Genomic DNA, 18,435 nt, shown 5'->3' on the forward strand with positions numbered 1-18,435 from the left:
AAGTGTAGTAATCCCTTTTATGACATATCCCCTGGAAACCTTTCAACAGCTAATCCTGCTTTCAGACCACATACAGATTATGCATTTAAGATCCTCTAACTAGCCTGCTTGCCCTCCCCCTTCCTCTGTCTTTCACTCACTCATGAGGTCCCATATTTGATCATTTTGTTTATAGTTTAACAACTTCCAAGGTCCATAGGTAGGCTACCTGAGTCTATGACCATGATGAATTCCCGGATTGTATTGTGTTTACAATTTAAAGACGGGTGATGAAAGGATTAAGATAAATCCGTTTGTATCTGTAAAACAAACTTTAAAGGGTTTGTTTTGTGGCCATAGGCACCAAAACTGACCGCACGTCAATCACCCTAATTGTTTTGCTTTAGGCTTTTAATTGTTGTGATATTCACATGTAGGCCTAAGAGACTGAATACCCCCGGGAGACAACCATATGGAGCGTTATAGGCTGCCTACATTCCTATAAACAGAGCATGTGTTGTGATAGGATATGCCTTGGATTAGGCTAGGCTACTTGCTACACGGTAGGCACATTGGTGCCAAGTGACAACACGCATGCCGAATGTAAACTCTTTCACTGAATATGTTTCGATATAGCATAGGCCTACATATGTAAAGCTTGATCTTGCTTAGGTTAGCGGTTATTTAAATCCAGGGCACTTACAAAAAACAGGGCTCGTCCGGGATTTGAACCCGGGACCTCTCGCACCCTAAGCGAGAATCATACCCCTAGACCAACGAGCCGCGTGCATACAGGTAAAATGCAACATAAATATAGTTAGATGTCAGAACTTTATAGTCTACTGTTTCGTGATTTATTGTTATCGCTGTGAATTTTCAAGGCATGTTACAACCACAATCCATTGCGCATTATCCTTAATAAATATTTCTTGACCATGCCACAAAAACCTGTAGCCTAGATGTTGACAGGACGTTGTTCCGGTAACATAGTGCTACATCTAAGCGTGCAGATTTCTCCAGACATAACATCGAATAGGTCTCAATTTTAGACCCGTTACCTTTTTAAGCGTCAAGCAAAACAAGTTTCAAAATCCGAAAAATTGTGTTCGTGGCAGAATGGTCAATGAACAGGCAAACGTGAACTAGGAATAGCCTAAATTGTTAAAATTAGACTAAAAATGTTGTCCGATTGCATCTGGCGTAAAGTCATTTTTAATTTTGATGACCAACTCTTCACTCTTCATTGATGTTATCTGTTGCTTTTCTGGAAATGAGTTCTGACTGTAGGCCACTGATCTTAAATAATTAAAAAAAAAATCTGTTTTGATTAAATTATTACAATTGTTTAGGCTAGGCTGCAGGGTGTAATTTCTAGCCTTTATAAAACCAAGGGCTGCGACTTTGTATCAACTTATTATTTCAACAATCCCCAGGCTGCGACTTTGTATCAATGAATTGTAGGCTATCAGCAATGCGTAGACTGCAACTTTGTATCACCACCAAGGGTAGGCCCATATGACACTTTTCTTGCTGGAATGTGGGAACTATTCTTATTGTTGCCGTGGAGTTCTTATTGGAGCCTGCTTGCTCCTGTGAAGATGCGTCACTTGGGGATACTTTGTGTCCATATGAAAAGAATGACGATTCCAGGATTAGGCTATAACTAGAGAACTAACTAAATCCGTTGTGATGTAAATGTTTCATGTTGTAGAGATCCGCCTCAAAAGAAATCTTCAAAAGACTTAGGCCTAAGGCCCGCTAATTGCTTCACACAGAGGGCAACTTACCGACCAACCCGTCTGAACATTGAATGGCTCAGTGTCTGAAGTGATTAGCCCACAAGAAACGTTCAAAACTAATCAGGACGAAATACGAAACAAGTTAGTCATTCCGAGAATTTAGGTCTACGGCATAATTCCTAGCCTCAAAATAGTTAGGCTACAAGTAGGTAGGCCTATATGTCTAAAATTTAGCCTCGAGCAGAGTTACGTCTCTGTTCACAGCAGGGCCCCTGTATCGATCTATGGACAAAGGCTGACAATCTACAGTCTTGTTTTAGGTATGACAAAGTGATTGATCCTCCATGTGAAATAATTTACGCAGAAAATGTTTAGGCTACAATGTTTGTCGTTGCTTAAGTTACAGTCTGTAGGCTAAGCCTAAACACATTTTACGATATTAGGCTATATTCAACAGAAATGTTAGCCTATAGAATTACAATATTTCATAGCCTTGGCTTTACAAATGTTTTGTATGCACCCTAGTTATCATAACTAGAATTTCGCAGCTGTATACTATTGCCATACTAGCCATAGAGGTCAGAATGGACCTACCTGAAGTTTATTCGTCGAATTAGTTGGGCGTGGTTACACAGAGACTGGTCAGATAAAAAGACGCTGTTAAACAAACCACTGTGTTGTCTGCATTAGGAGCTCTTTTGACACCATCATCCCAACACCGTCTGTGCGAAACAACTGTTTTGGATTTTTTTTAGATAGGCCTACTGTCAGTCACTGCTGCATTTGGCAACTGTTTGGCATTAGAGGACAGGACATTTGAGAGCAACAATCGATAGATGGACAATATGCAATATCACAGGAACGTCTCTGTACTCATTCTGATGGTCCTTCTGGAAGTTCACTGTAGCGCGGGTATCTACTGGCTGTAAGTGTCAAGTTTTGGTAATTGCTTTCGAATGAACCTTGAAACAGCGCTATGCAGTAAATGTGTGGTGTTAGTTCCTGCTGGACCCATGTATCCTTAATTATTTAAAAACATGTATATAAATACATATTAAATAAATGTTAATGACCAATTTTGCGTATATGTTATTTTTCAGAGGTCTCACGGTGAATGGTAGTTCAGTGGGTTGGAATCAGACGCACCACTGTAAGCTCCTTGACGGGTTGGCTCCAGACCAGCTCCAGCTATGTCGTCGCAACCTGGAGCTCATGCACAGTATCGTGCATGCTGCCAAACTGACAAAGAACGCCTGCCAGAACACTTTGAAAGATATGCGATGGAACTGCTCGTCAATTGAGAGTGCGCCTCATTTCACACCAGACTTGGCAAAAGGTAGGAACCTTTATACATGTGAAAATAAACACGTGTTGGTTGATTTAGTCAAACCATATACCCTTGTCAGAAATTAGACATCCTTTCTCAGAAGGAGTACATGCACTTACTGTCGGAATGTGTTTTACAGGTACCAGAGAGTCGGCGTTTGCGTTTGCCCTTGCTGCGGCTGTTGTGAGTCACTCCATTGCAAAGGCTTGCGCCTCCGGAGAGCTGCCGAGTTGCACGTGCGGTCCTGCCCCAGCGGAGCAAGCCGCTCCTGATTTCCGATGGGGAGGCTGCGGAGACAACATTCGCTACGGGCTTCAGATGGGCTCCGCGTTCTCCGACGCGCCCATGAAAAACCGTAGGTCTGGCCCTCAAGCGTTCAGGCTGATGCATCTACACAACAATGCGGTGGGCAGACAGGTACGCATCACGTTAGGGGTTTCGCCATTACATGGCAATATTTCTCTCTGGGTTTAGTTATCCTATTGTGTTGTGTTGTGTATTCAGCTGATCTAAGTACACATTGTTTGCAGTAAAAATATCATTTTGCTAATTTGCAGGTCTTGGTAGATGCTGTGGAGACAAAGTGCAAGTGTCATGGCGTGTCTGGGTCATGTTCTGTTAAAACATGCTGGAAGGGGCTGCATGACATCGGCCACATTGCAGAGGATCTAAAGACCAAGTACCTTTCAGCTACAAAAGTGATCCATCGCCTTGTTGGCACACGCAGGCAACTAGTTCCCAAAGAGCTGGATGTGCGACCTGTCCGAGAGGGTGAACTTGTTTACCTTGTCAGCTCACCTGACTATTGTAAGACTGACCCAAAACATGGGTCCCTTGGCACACAAGACAGGTAATGGAAACATCCAGTATCTTAATTTGAAAGCTGAATTTTTTACCTCTCTAAATGGGCAAAAACGTCCACCCAATCAATAGGCCTCCTCTCTTTCCCTATCTCAGCCACGTGGTGCAGTTAACCCCATTGACTAATACACTGTTTAATCTGTCTCCAGGGAGTGTAATAAGACAGCGAGTGGCAGTGACAGCTGCGGTCTGATGTGCTGCGGTCGAGGCTACAACGTGTACACAGAGCAAGTGGTGGAACGCTGCCACTGCAAGTACCACTGGTGCTGCTACGTCACCTGCAAACACTGTGAGCGCACAGTGGAAAGGTATGTCTGCAAGTGAACCCTGGAGTTAGAAGAAGGAGAAGAGGGGAAAAAAGACAACAAGGAGCAACAAATGGACAAAGGGAGAGGGTTATGAACTGGACCCGAACAAAGTGCTGGGTCCACCCCCACAGCAGGCTCTTTTCTTCAAGGCGTAAGACATGCCTTTTGTGGCTGCGTGTGTGACCATGGCGACACCTGGCAGAAACCATAGTGATGGTTTACAGACAACAGCGGAGCTCTGACAAGACCCAGGTTCTGTTTACGTGCAGGTGATGGACGGGTGTCCCAGAGGTTCCCTCTGAATGGACAACGCTATTTGGAGAGAGAAAAAAGACAATTGGGATGGACACCAAATAAAAGACTTTTCAGAAAAGACACAGACAGATGTGGCCTGAGTGACAGCTCTGAACAGACTGATCCTTACTCATTAACTCCTTTGCTGAGCAAAGAGATGACTCACGGTGAGAAGGGGCATTTGTGGATGTGGTGCAAGGCGAGCAAACAATCCATGGTTAACTTGCTCACTGTTTAACCCAAATCAAAATGATCTATTTAGAACAAAGTTTTTATGTGTGGTTACTTGTATTTATTGCTTTTTGCATAGGCCTACTTAACTGTAAGGATTTATCAGGAAGGATTCATCAGTATGAACTATCATAGCATGTATGAACACACCCATACAACTTTTACATTGATCTGAGTTTCATTATTAGACAGTACAGTGTCTACCACACAATGAAAATGAAATGCACTTACAAAAAGGTCATTTAAGGTAAAGCATGACATTCTAGTTCATGTAGTCCATGCTGCAGGCTTTATGTAGACATCATTTAGTCTGAATGATGATGTAAGTCTTGTTCATAGTTAAAGGAAAAGCCTGCAATAGGAAATACGAAAATACTCATACTGTCCTAAACGAAATACTCATACTGTCCTAAATTTTAAATAAAAACTTGAGTGACTAATTTGACATGTTTTTAGCAGTAGGTGCTTTATCGCCTTGTGCTATTTAGGGGTAGAATATTGCCACAACCTTGAACCTTGTTACATTTACACAAATATGAGGTTGCAGACATCTTGCCTAGTAGGAACATAAACTGAGCCTAGTAATTTATGCACAGACTACATGTTTTCCCTGCAACCCTCTAGGTATGTTACAAGACAACTATGGTAAAGCAAACATAACCAGGCCATTAGCATTTTGAAAATGATCTGTATTGTGTCAGAATCTGGTTTTGACTCACTGCAAAACAGTTTTTTAGGATAAAGAGAGCGCTCTCTCATGAGATCATTTTGATTTAAGAGATTGACTTATTTTAAGGCAGCCAAATTTGCCCAATTACTTTTGCAAATTTTGCTTGTTTTCTTGACAAGATATCTTAAAACTAGATGTACAAAATATGACCGCCGCCCAGTCCAACACATGTTTTCCACAAAAATAAGTCACGCTGAAAGGCATATATGATTTTAACTGTCTCACTGAATTGCATTATGCACACTCAATTCTCACTGGTATCAGCTAGACAACAAGTACCAAAACATGATTAGTTCATAGATTTCACATGTAAAATACATTTTATACAACCCCACCCCCATCTTGCCTGTTCATAATTCTGAGAAATTCTTGAATTGTGTGCATGTGTGCGTGTACATGTTTATGTTTATGTGTGTGTGGGTGGGTGGGTGTGCGTGCATGTGCTTGTGTGTTTGCCTGTTTATGTGCCTGTGTGTGTGCATGTGCATGCATGCGTATATATGTCTACTGTGTGAGTGTGTCATACGTAGGATTACTGTGAATGTATGTGTGTGCGTGTGTATCTGTTTATGCACATGTGTGCATATGTAATGGGTTTACATGACCCCTGGAGGCAAACATACGCAAACATTGGTCATCCTAGGCCCTACGGTTATCAAGATATTCACAGAAAACTGTGTCTGCCCTACCCTCCTTTCGGGGGGTCCAGTCCTGCGGGGGGGCTACAGATCAAAACGAAAAAAGATGGTTCCATGCTATCCATGTGGGGTTACATCACCACCAAGTTCCGTGTACCCCGGTCTTACAGTGTCCCGGGAATCCTTGACGGAAATTTGGACATGCGAAATAAATAAATAAATAAATAAATCTGACTAAACCTATATGACCGCCGCTTCGCTGGGCGGCGCTCATAATAAGTCAAACTCCTATTAAATTAAGTCAAATGATTTTTATGAGAAAGCGCAACTAGGTAAGTCTCTTTATACTAAAAACAATACCAACTGGATTCTTTGATCTTTATGTAAGATTAAAACTTGGTAAATAAGCAGTTTTTGCAGTGCATCCTCTGAATTTGCAATAGTGTACAAGTAAAATACTTTAATTCACTTTTTAGTATTTACTGGTCCCATTGCATTAAACAGACCAAGAAACAGTGCATGTAGACTTTAGTAGACACCTATTATCAACTGAACAGATAGCTATTAAGTGTGTGCTCCCAGGTCCAGTGGCTCTGTCCCTGGACACAGACTGGACCCTGGACACTGAGACTGGTAAAAGGGTGCTAGCACACTGCAAAGAGCCGCACTGTTGATTCTACAGCTGATGTGAATATGTGAGGAATGCCATGCCCTCTTCATCCCGGGCCAGCTGTGTGTTTACAGGACTTCTGTTTTTAAATAAACAGCATGAACCCATATTTCATACACCCATTCATTAAATGAATTCAGCAGAAGTTGATCAGATCAAATAGCTTTGATGTGTGTGGAGGTCCTCAGGAATTAAACTAAACACAAAATAAGTTCAGCTCAGACACTTTTACAGTGTCCTTGGGAATCAAGCAATATGCAAATTACCAAAAACAGACTGGAACATGGTAGGAACAGTAGGCGATGATTTACTATGAAATGGACGGCATTGTGTCTGTAGTAGTGAGTGTTGGTGTAATGATTGATGGCAGGCCAGGGCAGTGTGGCACTTAAATACAGATGCAGAGATAGACTTTTACAGCAAGGGCTAATCTCCCCCTCACATTCCTGGGGTCATCCCAGCCTGGGGGGTAAACTACCACAGGGACAGGTGGAGAAATTCTTAGATACAGCTTCCAAATTCCTCCAGCAAGTTGTTTTTGGTCTGAGCTAATTTGAGATGTAATTGTAATAAACAGAGCAGCTCCACAAAAAGGCATTGGAAGAGAGTGGAAGGACAAAGTAGGTGTTAATAAAAAGGTTGGTAATTCAAGCACAAGTACATAGTGAGAACAAGACACTTGAAATCACGTTTGAAAGCAGGACACAACAGTGCATTTTACCCAAGGTCATTCCTTCAATTCTGCTCTAGCCATCTGTTAGAACTGATGAGGATTGTGGTGTCCCCCTCACCCCCTGGCATCTAGAGAATCTAACAAAGGCGCGTGCTTGTTGTCTGAGTGATTGAGTGTTTGCTTTTAGTCCTGTGTGGCTAAAAAGGCCACACGCTTTGTTCACTTTACAAATATGAAAATAAATGAACCATTTTCTTGTGCTGTTCATGTGGCCAGCATTAAAAGCAGGAATGCTGTGATGAAAAATTCTTGTGGTCATGATTATGGAAGCAGATCTTGCTAAAATGCATTATGCAGGCTATATATTATGAGGGACACAAAGTTAATGTCACACTGTTGTCAACCAGATTTCTTTTACCTCTGCACTTATTGCACTGCACTTATAAATCCAACACACTCACCAAACTGTGATGTAAATGAAATGTACACAATATAGCATTGTAAGTGCTCATTTAGATACATAAATGTAATGTTACAATGTGTAATAACACAGGGTTCAATGAAGCACACAGTTGCACACACACACACCATGATTAACAGTTCTCATCACCAACACCCAACAAATCAAAGTCAAAGTCAAAGTCTGCTTTATTGTCAATTTCTTCACATGTCAAGACATACAAAGAGATCGAAATTACGTTTCCCACTATCCCACGGAGGAGACAAGACATATTTTACCAATTAAGTCCACAGACAAACATAACATTCAATGGACAACACATGGACAACACATCAGAGATTTCTCAAGTTTTCAAGTCCACTTGCCTCTAGTGACCAGTTGAAAGAAGCCCTTTTTAGTATTACTAACCTTTTTTTCTTCATTTAAAACCTCACGATTAGACTACACCTTTTTTTTTTACATATTTTTACACACACACACACACACACACACACACACACACACACACGCAGTGTCCTCTGGGTTCTGTAAATAATGTCTCTCCACCTGAACAACATTATGTCAAGGACATTGTTCAATATGTGACACATAAAAATAAACTATACCATACTACAAGGCTATACTTTTTGCATTCTGCCATAACTAGGAGGAGAGGGACCTCTGACCTGTCCGCCTGAAGCTGTGAAAACAGAGACAAGAAAAATAAATGCACCTTGTTTCACGTGAAGTGGTAGCTGTTACATGTTTTTTGTTTGTTTGTTGAAAGAATAATGCTACTAAACTGAATGGATGGCGGGTCCCCAAAAATGTATTGTTTACAAAAACAGGTTTCTGGAGGAGGGTGCCCATAGACAGTAAAGGAGCTAGTTTGGCAACACTGCCATCTATTGGATGATGTCTTAAGTGTTGAAACTGGAAAGTACGGAGGCCGAATTGTATGCGTAATCGTTGTTTTTCACTTTCGAGAAAATGGCGTCAGCAGAAGATGTCAACCATACACAAAACTCAGAGTCAGAGGCTCCTAAACTTTCTGATTTATTAGATCGTGGATGGAAATTTTATGAAGAAGTAGATACTACAAATGAGCCTACAGGATCTAATCCAATTCAAGTGAAAGTTAAGCGCGGAATTATGCAACTGGAAGAGGCAACGCGGATGGTCGCTCAACTCGAGTTATTCAGGTGAGCCAGCCAAGACCGCTAACGCCAGCTAGCTAATGTTGACGTTTGCTCATCAATTTAATGGCACCTATCAAGTTTACATAACATTGTGGTTATGGTCTGATTGTGCAGCTGATCCATTAAAGCAAAATATATTTTCTCTCTAGAAGTTTAGAGTTCACAACACAAGGAGTTTGATATTTAACATTACTAAATTTGGGGTAAGGTTAACGTTAACGTTAGCTAACTTTAGCTCAATAGCTACTAGTGACCATCTGCAACAGTGAGTCAATCCATAATAGCCAGCCAGCTGCCTAGCCAGCCTATAAATAACACGCCATTTCATTGAAATTGAATTTATTCTTCTTGAGGTGATGAGGCTGTCATTCTAATGGAATCAGTCATTGGCGAGCTATCTTAGTTAGTAAGTTGTAGACCAACAATGTATTGGCTACAAATTGCTAGGCAACATGCCCATGTCTTTGTCATTTGTCTCTGCTTCTTTGAAGTAAGCCAGCCAAATAATACATCTTGGGAAGTTAAACAACCCCCATGTTTGCTTTTCAGTCGGAATGAAGAATTGGAGGAGATTGCTACAACAGACTTAAAGTATCTATTACTTCCTGCTCTACTTGGCGCGTTGACCATGAAACAGGTGAATTTGTCCAAGCGGTTGGAGCAAGTTCAAATGGCCCGTGTGTATTTTCTGGATTTCTTGAAGAGATGCAAGGAGTACAACATTAGCAAATTTGAGCTGCCTAAATCCAGCGAGACTTCAGATGACACTTCTGAGGAGGATGATAGTCGGCCTCCACGCCCTCTGCAACAAGCAGACCTCATCACCATGGCTACACAAAGACAGGCTAAAATTGAAAGGTTTGTTTTATCTGTCTGTAAACTGATATATATACTGTGAATATGTGTTAAAGCTGCCCACACACCATAATGATGCTATGATATCGTTCTCTACATATTCAGGTATAATCAGAAAAAAGACACGGAGGCAAAACTCTCAGAGATCAAAGCAGCAGTAGAGAGCGGACAGGCAGATGATGAGGTTGTGCGGGATTTCTACCTCCTTAACATCCGTAGGTGGATCACTATTGCCCTGGAGGAAATCGAGAGTATCGATCAAGAAGTAGAGATTCTCAAGAGGATGGATGTTCTCAAGCAGGTGTGGCAGATGGGCTTTTACTCTCCTCCAGTTTTACATGCAAGCTGTGACTTGGTGATCACATTTTGTTTTCTGACTCTGTTTCAGAGTTCAGCACAGTCATCTCAGCCAAAAAGGCCCCCCATGAAGCCATTCATCCTCACTAAAGATGCTGTGCAGGCAAAGTATGTCTACTAATTGCATTGCCCTTGATACTTATGCCCCCTAGTGTACTAATCTCATATTGTAACGTTACTGTGTTTAGCTTTTCCAGTGTTTGTGTTTTGTATAATGTTTGTGGTTTTCACTATCCTATTAATCAAAACTTTGTGTTTGTTGACACAAAGTACTGTACACATTGTCTTCATATTAGGCGTTACATCTGAGGGATCTTGTGGGTCTTCAGTTGTTAAGTTCCTCTCAACATCTCAAACTTGTCTCTATTAACCCACCAGTTCTATGTTCATACCTGGTGGGCTTTTTCATTAGTAAGCAGAAGGTGTCATGATAAAACAGGAGCAGTAGAGTGAGTGGCGCTAATGTAAGCTTTAAATGTTCCCAGGGTGTTTGGGGCTGGTTACCCCAGCTTGGCGACTATGACGGTGGATGAGTGGTATGACCAGCACAGGAGGCAGGGTTGCCTGCCTGACCAAGGCATCCCACGTGGCCCCAGCAGCTCTGGTAAGCACTGGTCACTCTCAGCCATCCAGCTGAAACACTGCTGCATGAAACAGTGGCTTTGATTGATTAAACACCAAGGTTATCATGGAAAGTCATGAATTGATTGTATCGTATGTAGGTCCAGTTAGGCTAATTATGTAATTTTACTCTTCCGTGGATAATGTTTTGCTGTGTGGATTTCTGCAGTATGATAGTTTTGAATTCACTAACTGGCCTATTAGAATGAAAAAATGCAAAAAAATCTTAATCTTCAATAATCTTCAACAAACAGGCCCAACCTGAGAAGTTAAATATGCAATTTTGTGTACTTGTGTAGGCTGTGAAAGGTCTTTGAAATGTCTTAGAAAGGTATTAAAATATCATCAGTAAAAATGGTGGGATAGAAGCTGCTGCTAAATGAATGAATGTGGGTGTAAATGTGAAAACTACCTTTAACTCATTGAGTAATATTACGTTTTTCCTTCCCATGCGTTGAATGCCAAAAACGTAATATTACGTTTTTAGCTTTTTTTTTTTATTACGAAACTAGACACTCTAACACACCTAATATGTGATTTTGGGAACTCTGTGATGAATGAAAATGAAATATATGACGATCGAAAACTCATGAAATCTGGACATATCATAACTCGGTTGCCGCTTTGGGTCGAATCAGTGACGCATGCACGTCTGCTCAAAACCAGGCCATTTTTGTGGGTCTATCACTAGGTGGCAGTCTCGCCAGGTCTCACTGATCACTTCCCGGAAAGTTTACGGCAACACTTCATATTTCATGAAAGACGTTATATCTCCATTTCTAGAAAAAAAACAGCGATTTTGATGAAAACTAGCCACTGTTTAGCTTGAGGTTTCTCAGGAACAGAGGCGTGTAGAAATACACGGTTTGCACCCACTGAGAGCTTAAAGTCTCACCTTTTAAACAAGCCATTGTATGTGTTCATAGTTATAACACAGAATATGCTGTGGCTGTACAAAAATCATCAACAATGGTCTAGATTGCTGGCACTCTAGGACAAAGCTCCCAAAAACAGCTTGGCATTCAATGAGTTAAAGTCCTCTGTTTCCAGTTTCAACACTTAAGACATCATCCAATAGATGGCAGTGTTGCCAAACTAGCTCCTTTACTGTCTATGGGCACCCTCCTCCAGAAAACTGTTTTTGTAAACAATACATTTTTGGGGACCCGCCATCCATTCAGTTTAGTAGCATTATTCATTCAACAAACAAACAAAAAACATGTAACAGCTACCACTTCACGTGAAACAAGGTGCATTTCTGTTGTGTCCTCTTCGCCAGCTGACTATGACGCTGAGGAGCGAGAGAAAGAGGAGAAGGAGAAACAGGAGGAGAACGACGACGAGGAGGCGTTGCAGAAAGCAAGGGACTGGGACAACTGGAAGGACACTCATCGGCGAGGCTACGGCAATCGCCAGAACATGGGCTGAAGGGGCCCCCACGCACACATTGTCCACACGCCACGCCACGTACACACACACACACACACACACACACACCATGCCAACCACACAAAAAAAAAATCTCTCTTTCTGTCTGATTTGTTTTTTTTATTCGGAAATAAAAAATGGACAGTCTAGGCTGCCTTTGTGTATGAGACACGCTGTGATATCCTGCAGCCTTGAGTTCTGCTCCTTAATACTGAAGGGCATCTGGGGCAAGGGGAACCGCCTTCTCTGGCCACTCTGTCCCGGGAACCAGTAGTGTTTGGTTTGAAACCGATCCCACACCAAGCCCTCTTGGTTTTGCTCAGTTGGAAAATTATGCCAATAGCCAAAGCTGGGGATATTCAGTGGAATTTATTTCCCTCCCCGACAAGTATTTGACCTATTTCAGATGACCGCTCAAAAGCACTCGGACATTTACTGATTTATTCGAGACATTTTGTCTTTGTTATGTTAGTTTTTTCTATTCTAGTTTGATTTGTGTCTGGCTCTCAATCTCAGTGTCTTAGTGGCGGTACCCCCAGCTTGGCCTTTGCAGATATTTGAGATTGTTTTTGAAGAATTTCAGGAGCAACCTTGGGTACTTTGGAAGCAGGAACATTGACGGTGCAGAATGCTTGTGTGTGTGGTGGAACACTGTTAATAGGTGGTTGTTGTACAGCTGTACGGATCCAACTTTTCTCCACTGCATACTGCGGTTGCTAATGTAGCTAATGCTTCAAACCCTCTGCCCCTCTGATGTTTGGGGTTTGGCAGCAATCCAAAGAAGTGGGTTTGGTTATGCCGTGCATGGTTTCACTTCCAGTGACGATAGCCTACTTATTTATCAAGCACCCGGGCCACACTATCAGCCCATGATTGTGGAGGGGTAACGCTAAATATACTGACAGTGGGTTAAAAACAATATGTTGTAATAAGGAAAAAAACAATGCCGTAATAATCAGAGATTTCTGTGAATTTGTTTAACACACAGTGGCTCAAACGGTATTTGTTTTTATTTCACAAGGACTCATGGAGTTTTATACATTAGCTTGGGTGTTCTGCTGTGAAGCTGACAGATGCACAAATCGTGATTCATATTTATTTGAATCTGCTTGTAGCTGGGATTGTGTGTTGTGCCATGTTCAGTGACTTTATTGTCACCCTGTAAAATTAAAGGAGGCATCATATTCTACTTTTCTCTGGTCTTTGTTTTGCCAAAAGACCCCATGGATAGAACAGAACAGTACACTTAGTGATGAATTTGTGAGGTCAATAACATGTAGTTAAGAGAAGTAGGGAAGGTATGTAAACAATGTCAAGATGATCCATGTCAAGATTCCAAATGGACAGGAAGGGTATTGCTCTTAACATTTTCTTCTGAGAATGTAGGATAGCTTACAAAGACTTACTAGACTCCTCAAAATTGGCCTTGACAAGTGTGTTTTAAATAATTACACAATCAAATAATTATGTACAAGTATTGAAAAAGAACTCTTCTCCCATAAACTCATGTCATCATCTTAAGTCTACTGCAAGTCCTCAATACCTCCCGTTCATCACGGATCTCTGGAGCTGAGGGGCGCTGTAGTCAGGCTGGGGAAAAGGTGGCTGGGATGGAGAGGAATGTGGGAAATCCGCTGCCATCACCCTCTGATATGAGAACACATAAACACATATGTAGTCATTGCTGAAGACAAGTCCATCCATGGTGTCAGCCCCGGGTTTGAAATCTTTTAGCTCATGTATTTGTCATTGCAAAACTTCAAGATACAAAAAGAAAATGCCAATATCAAAATCATGCTTACACAGTACCCATACTCCATTACCACTGGGTGTTTTTCAATGAGGCCATTTTGTAAATTCCCTGGTTTAAGTTGCTGTCAATTGTGCTGTGTTTTCAATACTGCGCAATATAACTTATTCTCGATGGTTTTAATAACATAATCTACTCCGCTCATGCCGTGTCCCATTTTGTATATTTAAATGGATGTGATTAAAGGAAGCAAAAAAAATGACTCATCTTGTAGCCTTCTTCATCATAAAGTCTAAACAAGTGAACTGTCTATCTTGTGAGTTTACTTTTAATGTCAACCCTTTTAATGGCTCCTACAACTTTTCACACTTGCCCTCTGAAGAAATTAGTGCTGATGTGTGTGTATTTGTAGTGGTTTAGTGAGAAGACGGCACGGATGTACTGAAACGTTATTTGGCTCTCCTGAACTCACCGTGCCGTTCACAGGGGGCTGTTTGGGTCTGTAGTTGTAATCTGAGCTGTAGTCTTGAGGTGGACCTTGGCCCTCGTACGGAGGTCTCCCTGGAGACGACTTGGCATATGGGTTACTCAGCACCTGCCCCATTCCAGAGCCATAACTGCAGACGGGGGGAGATTACAGATAGCACATAACCTTTCTGCTTACTGATGACTGAGTCCTGGAAATGCTGACAAAAAGTGATAAGTTTAAAGGTGCCAGCAAAGGAGCTTCCTATGCTTTTGAGTTGACTTGAACGCAGCCATACGACACTCTTCTAATGACTTCACTTGCACTGTATTTGATAAAGCACCCCACCCCACATGGCACACCGTGATGCCAGGCAGCAGACACAGAATGCTCTTGACTTTATGTCAAAACGGTAGCTTTTCATATTCTGTTGATAATTCTAGGTCATTTAAAGTGTTTTTTTTTTATATATTAAAGAACTCCACATAGCACATTAAAGAGATCCACTAAGGTAGCAGGAGAGCGAGGAGCCCCTAATTTTAGGCTTGCATAATTGGACTTTATAAGAGTACATGCCTGTTGGGTTGTGGGGGAGGTCCCCCCATAGATGGCCTATCTTGTGGTGGATGGATGTTTCTTTGTTGACTGTGAAAAACAAAAAGTTTTAGTATAAAGCGATATAGCCACAGAGATAAGTGGCTTTACACACTACTGCATCTGTCCATTAATGCAATAAATTAAGTCATTGATTAAGTAAGTATAAGTATATATACTTTTTTGATCCCGTGAGGGAAATTTGGTCTCTGCATTTAACCCAATCAGTGAATTAGTGAAACACAAACAGCACACACTAATCCCGGCGCAGTGAGCTGCCTGCTACAATGGCGGCGCTCGGGGAGACAGTGAGGGGTTAGGTGCCTTGCTCAAGGGCACTTCAGCCGCAGCCCACTGGTCGGGGCTCGAACCGGCAACCCTCCGGTTACAAGTCCAGAGTGCTAACCAGTGGGCCATGGCTGCCTCAAATTAACAACAGTAGTTAGGTGATTAAGAGGTGCACAGTTGCTAGCTACATGCCTGTAAGGTTGGTTGAAAGGTCTGCTGGTAGACATCCTGTCTGCAGGAGGAGGCATCCTGCTGTTTCAGCATGTGAACATGAAGAGCAGGTGAAAACAGAACCCAGTGAAAAGACATCTTCCTAGTGTTGAGTATGCTACAACTCACGGGATGTGACCTCACCTGTAATCGTGGTTGGGCATGGCTCCCATCGGGACTGTGTTGTTGGGCGGTCTCATGTTCTCTGGTGGAGGCCTAGAGTTTGGACGCCCCTATCATAAGAGGGGGTCAGAGGTGTGCGTTTCTTGTTATTATATGGTTCACAAGGGTGTGTAATATTTTCCCCTGTCTATTTCATAATGTTTTACCACAACAAACTGCATTCAGGGGTGGGAATTTATGGTCAGTCACCTTTGTGTGACATTGCTCTCCACCAAAGGTGCTGTTTATGGTAACATTAACTTTTATGATAGCTAACCACACAAACAAAAACACGGAGAACTTTTGAATGGTTTCAAAAAACAAAACAAAACATTTTCTGTGTAGTATATGATACAAATACATTCATTTAATTATTGATACTCTCAAGTGATAAAGAACTCTGGCTCCATATGACAAGTCTTTACTACAAAATACGTTTTTTTGTAGTACAGACTTGTCATATGGAGCCAGTGTGTGGCACTTCTTTACCACTTGAACTTTTTACCAGTGGCTAGCACCTCCCCAAAAAACAGTTGGTGTGCGATCCACATACTTTTCACTATTGATACTCTCACCTGCATGTCAGAGGCAAAAACTATGTTCTTAAACATGTTGTCTTCTAGCTCCTGGTTAAAGGCCACATTTGTCTTTCCTTTCCTTGAACATAATAACATTAACATTATAATTGACATAATAATTAACATCATACATTTTAGAATCAGTCGTGGCATGGGGTTCACACCTCTCTGCTGTTTGATATTTACAGCACAAATATTATACTGCTCAAAAAATTTAAGGGAACACTTCAATCATACACTGAATCGGTACTCAAGAACTGCAAGAACTGTCAGACATTCTGTGAATGTAGTTTGAGAATGGAGAAAAGGGTGGAAGGTTTCAAAAAATGTGTTTTAACAATTGTGGAAAACCTAAGTGTTCCCTTAATTTTTATATATATAGTACAACCACAACCACACAGGTATTTGGATACCCAAACAAATCATCATAAATCATTTGAGTCTCCCTTCCCCTCCCCTCCCCTCACATACTTGTTCTTTTTGCCTTTCGACGGTTTCCTGGTACAGTAGACCACGACTCCCACTAAAATGGCTAAGCCCACTCCAGGTAGTGATGCCACCAAGGCAAATTGGACAGTAGTCCATTTCTGAGTGCAGTCCTCACCAATGAACCATTCACCAGCATTATTATTGCATCTGTAAAAGGAGAGGAAATAAGTGTATACAATGGACATAGGACAGGTCGGTATCATGGCAATGAGTATTTATTTATTTGTTTGTTTGTTTGTTTGTTTGTTTGTTTGTTTATTTATTTCTGTGGAAGAAGTCCTTACCTACAATACGGGTTCTTGGCTTTACAAGAACATTTGCTGTTTTCACTACACATCAAATCATCACTGTTTACAGATTTGCATGGAAGGTAGTCCTCCACATCAACACATTGTGCTGAAATCATAATAGCATGCCAGTTACTTAAAAATGATACAGTCAGATAGAAAATAAGCATTACATCAACAAAAGAACATTCTAGTGTCACTACAGACAACATAAATGGTCTCCAAATTCAAAAACCAGCGTTCAAGAGGATGCCATAGTCATTGATAGAACATTAGGAAGATTACATTACATTACATTAGGCACACCCTGCCTCGATAAATGTTTGATTATTGAAGCTTCCAGTGTCTGTTGTGTTGCTCTTGACAGTTAATCTAGTTGATTACAGTTCCTAAATAGATTTTCAGGTAAGTCATCACCAACAATACTTACGGTTAGTTGGAGTTGTTGTAGCTTGTCCATTAACAAGCAAAATGAACAGCGTACTGAAACACAACACCAGGAGGAACTTCATTGTCACAGAACATGGACAAAAATGACAAAGTGATTCAACAAGAGTCCAGTTTTTATGTGCGCCACACCTTTACAGACAGGTCGTCTACACACTCTCTCTCACACACACACACACACACACTGCTGCCATTTGACAGAAAATGAAAATGTACAGAATGTAGAGGTTTGCAATGGAAACATCTCAATAGGTTTCCCCATCATCTTCAATGTTCCAGTACGCTTTGATTGATAAAAAAATAGGTAAATGTTAACCTCTAAAATGTATGGTCCTCACTATCGCAGTTACTCATTTCACAAGCACGTGTTCTTTAACCCCAGTTTACTGCCTGAATGACCGTTTCTACAGCAAACATCCTTTTGGTGGTTCAGATATCAGTCTGTTGAGGCTAATCTGGTCCGTTTTTGAGGACCAGCAAATCTGTAATAACTGTCAACCAGGAAGTTAGATACAAAAAAGCTTGATAGTGTTAATATAGCATAAAGTACATGTATGAAGCATGAAATTATTCAAGGAAACCAACACAATGTAATTTACACTGTGTTAGATCATAGTTATAATATGTAATCATTACTTTTGCCTGCAGGAAGTAAAACCACACCACCCATAATCAGCCACACAGTCTTGAAAACATCAGAATACTGTCAAAACTAACAGACTGTCCAATAAATGTATTTATGTGCTCTTTATAAACTGCTTCTGAATTACAGTTACTGTATGTTTAAGGACTTTCCTTTAAACCATATTCAACTC

The 18,435-nt window shown here is 41.2% G+C and overlaps 3 protein-coding genes and 1 non-coding gene across 5 annotated transcripts; 2 read left to right on the forward strand and 2 right to left on the reverse strand.

The window, feature by feature from the left end:
• Positions 1–690: 690 nt before the first annotated feature.
• On the reverse strand, positions 691–762 carry trnap-agg. Its single transcript has one exon. It is a non-coding gene; the product is annotated as a tRNA-Pro (tRNA).
• A 1,190-nt stretch (positions 763–1,952) lies between these two features.
• On the forward strand, positions 1,953–5,164 carry wnt11f2 (wnt 11, family member 2). Its single transcript, XM_042093930.1, has 6 exons — positions 1,953–2,038; positions 2,409–2,643; positions 2,819–3,054; positions 3,185–3,462; positions 3,603–3,895; positions 4,056–5,164. Exons 2-6 carry the CDS (start codon positions 2,555–2,557, stop codon positions 4,228–4,230), a joined length of 1,071 nt encoding a protein of 356 aa, XP_041949864.1. The 5' UTR covers positions 1,953–2,038; positions 2,409–2,554; the 3' UTR covers positions 4,231–5,164.
• Positions 5,165–8,844: 3,680 nt separating this feature from the next.
• On the forward strand, positions 8,845–14,361 carry igbp1 (immunoglobulin (CD79A) binding protein 1). Its single transcript, XM_042093931.1, has 6 exons — positions 8,845–9,091; positions 9,638–9,946; positions 10,049–10,244; positions 10,332–10,408; positions 10,786–10,904; positions 12,201–14,361. The coding sequence occupies exons 1-6, from the start codon at positions 8,880–8,882 to the stop codon at positions 12,347–12,349; spliced, it is 1,062 nt and encodes a 353-aa protein (XP_041949865.1). The 5' UTR covers positions 8,845–8,879; the 3' UTR covers positions 12,350–14,361.
• zgc:158432 (uncharacterized protein LOC555281 homolog) lies at positions 13,342–17,884 on the reverse strand. Of its 2 annotated transcripts, none has more exons than XM_042093937.1 (9): positions 17,604–17,884; positions 17,171–17,282; positions 16,869–17,033; positions 16,395–16,476; positions 15,802–15,890; positions 15,640–15,696; positions 15,142–15,210; positions 14,572–14,716; positions 13,342–13,996 (listed from the first exon to the last, which is right to left on the reverse strand). In XM_042093937.1, the coding sequence occupies exons 1-9, from the start codon at positions 17,683–17,685 to the stop codon at positions 13,886–13,888; spliced, it is 912 nt and encodes a 303-aa protein (XP_041949871.1). In that variant the 5' UTR covers positions 17,686–17,884; the 3' UTR covers positions 13,342–13,885. The 2 variants fall into 2 exon arrangements, with proteins under 2 accessions (XP_041949871.1, XP_041949870.1); XM_042093936.1 differs by having other exon boundaries at positions 15,640–15,699; positions 17,604–17,878.
• Between the last annotated feature and the right edge of the window lie 551 nt (positions 17,885–18,435).

The sequence above is a fragment of the Alosa sapidissima genome, chromosome 5 (assembly GCF_018492685.1).
Source record: "Alosa sapidissima isolate fAloSap1 chromosome 5, fAloSap1.pri, whole genome shotgun sequence".
NCBI classification, from domain to species: Eukaryota; Metazoa; Chordata; class Actinopteri; order Clupeiformes; family Clupeidae; genus Alosa; species Alosa sapidissima.

What these genes read in the sequence shown, in the direction of transcription:
- wnt11f2 (XM_042093930.1), top strand. Translation starts at nt 2,555, where the DNA reads ATGGACAATATGCAATATCACAGGAACGTCTCTGTACTCATTCTGATG. An exon ending in AGCGCGGGTATCTACTGGCT is followed by an intron (nt 2,644 to 2,818) that starts GTAAGTGTCAAG and finishes GTTATTTTTCAG; the next exon opens with AGGTCTCACGGTGAATGGTA. An exon ending in TCCCTTGGCACACAAGACAG is followed by an intron (nt 3,896 to 4,055) that starts GTAATGGAAACA and finishes ATCTGTCTCCAG; the next exon opens with GGAGTGTAATAAGACAGCGA.
- igbp1 (XM_042093931.1), top strand. Translation starts at nt 8,880, where the DNA reads ATGGCGTCAGCAGAAGATGTCAACCATACACAAAACTCAGAGTCAGAG. An exon ending in GCTCAACTCGAGTTATTCAG is followed by an intron (nt 9,092 to 9,637) that starts GTGAGCCAGCCA and finishes TTTGCTTTTCAG; the next exon opens with TCGGAATGAAGAATTGGAGG. An exon ending in AGACAGGCTAAAATTGAAAG is followed by an intron (nt 9,947 to 10,048) that starts GTTTGTTTTATC and finishes CTACATATTCAG; the next exon opens with GTATAATCAGAAAAAAGACA.
- zgc:158432 (XM_042093936.1), bottom strand. Translation starts at nt 17,685, where the DNA reads ATGAAGTTCCTCCTGGTGTTGTGTTTCAGTACGCTGTTCATTTTGCTT. An exon ending in TACAACAACTCCAACTAACC is followed by an intron (nt 17,283 to 17,603) that starts GTAAGTATTGTT and finishes TTATGATTTCAG; the next exon opens with CACAATGTGTTGATGTGGAG. An exon ending in TTTTTGCCTCTGACATGCAG is followed by an intron (nt 15,891 to 16,394) that starts GTGAGAGTATCA and finishes CTCTTATGATAG; the next exon opens with GGGCGTCCAAACTCTAGGCC.